Genomic DNA, 1,369 nt, shown 5'->3' with positions numbered 1-1,369 from the left:
GGAATACACACAGTCTCCCGCGGCTGCGGTCAGCTGCAGGCGGCTTCCCTCGAGCTTCTCGGCCAGACTAACAGCCAGGTTGTAGCCACAGAACTGCCCCACCTTGCGGGGGACTCGAGTCCAGATCGGGGTGTGGGCCCCAGGGTGGGGACGCCCCTCCTTGTTGCACCTTGGGAGCTGCTTGGTGCTCTGTTCTTAAGGGGTCTGTCTTTCTGCTGTGTGCTTGTGCCCCCCTCCCCCCTCCCCGCCACTTCAGCTCTGACTCTGGTCTTCTGAGAGATGACTCAGTGGGAGCTCTCAGGGCTCAGCCCTGTCCCGTCTCACCTCACCCACGTAGCAAAAGACTGCCCACCCCCAAACAGGGTCCTCCTTCTAGATATAGGTTTCCATGTTTATTTTAGGGGGGGCAGATTTCCACCTGGGACAGGTAGGCCAGTGGGCGTGGCCTGCCATGCAGGTGGTCGTCACGATGCTGAGGTTCCCTGGGTGTGACTCTATCCGTGGCACATGACCTCTTCCAGGGTTCAAGAGCAAAGACGTCAATTTGAAGGGAAGGGGCACCTGGCCCAGAGCTGGGCAGAGACCCCTGGAAGACAGGGCATCAGTGGCTGTTTGCCTGCACTACCACACAGAGGTATCTGGGGGGTGGCTCGTTGGACTCCTGTCCCCCAGACTCGGGGGTCAGCCCCCAGCCCCTGTAAGCTCAGCACCTCCAGCCTCTGAGGCAGGCCTCTGCTGCAGAGGGAGCGGGGTGGAGTTGGGAGGGTTCTCAGTTCACAAACTAACATGCAGAGTCACTTGCTCAAAGTCACCTCTCTTTATAAATAGAAGTGTGATTTGCAACCAGGTAATTTGCATTTTATGTCTTTTTAAAAACGCTCTGGAATGCCAATTATAGTTGCCTGAAGCTTGCGGGTCCCCCCCCCCCCCCTCCGCCCCCCAGACCTCATACCCTCTGCAAAGACAGAGCCGTCTGAACCTCCCGGGGGAGAGCAAAGCCTCCTGGGAGGAGGGCTCTCCCTTCTTTGTCTTCTCAGCCAACGAGGCCCAGGCTGTCCACTGACGGAGGCTAGGAGACCCCCGTCCCGCCAGCTGGCCTTGTTACTGGACTATGTTTCTCCAGGTGCTGGCACTGGAAGGCTGGCAGCGGCAGATCGTCCCAGAAGGACAGGGAGCTGCCAGGAGGACGGGCGAAGCTGTCTTAGAAGAAGTTCAGCCAGAGGACTCCGCAGAGGCGAGGATGGTGAGCCTTCATCTCCCCTCTGTGGACATGTCACCAGGAGAGACCAGTCCCTGGAGAAGGACATCACGCTTGGTCAAGCAGAGAAAACCCACTCACTATCATCGAGCCGATGGCCACTCTCAGTGA

The 1,369-nt window shown here is 58.7% G+C and overlaps 1 protein-coding gene across 1 annotated transcript in view; it reads left to right on the top strand.

The window, feature by feature from the left end:
• Nucleotides 1-1,063, top strand: part of GLRX3 (glutaredoxin 3) — a 42,845-nt gene extending 41,782 nt beyond the window's left edge. The window contains exon 14 of the mRNA XM_045291375.1: nt 944-1,063. Coding sequence (XP_045147310.1) covers nt 944-1,063 — 120 coding nt within the window. The remainder of the gene's footprint in view (nt 1-943) is intronic.
• The last annotated feature ends 306 nt before the right edge of the window (nt 1,064-1,369 follow it).

The sequence above is a fragment of the Echinops telfairi genome, unplaced genomic scaffold, assembly GCF_000313985.2.
Source record: "Echinops telfairi isolate 266 unplaced genomic scaffold, ASM31398v2 ScPeMD7_70;HRSCAF=299, whole genome shotgun sequence".
Taxonomy (NCBI): Eukaryota; Metazoa; Chordata; class Mammalia; order Afrosoricida; family Tenrecidae; genus Echinops; species Echinops telfairi.
The sequence above is the reverse complement of the archived record's forward strand: the minus strand, read 5'-3'. Positions and strand labels throughout refer to the sequence as shown.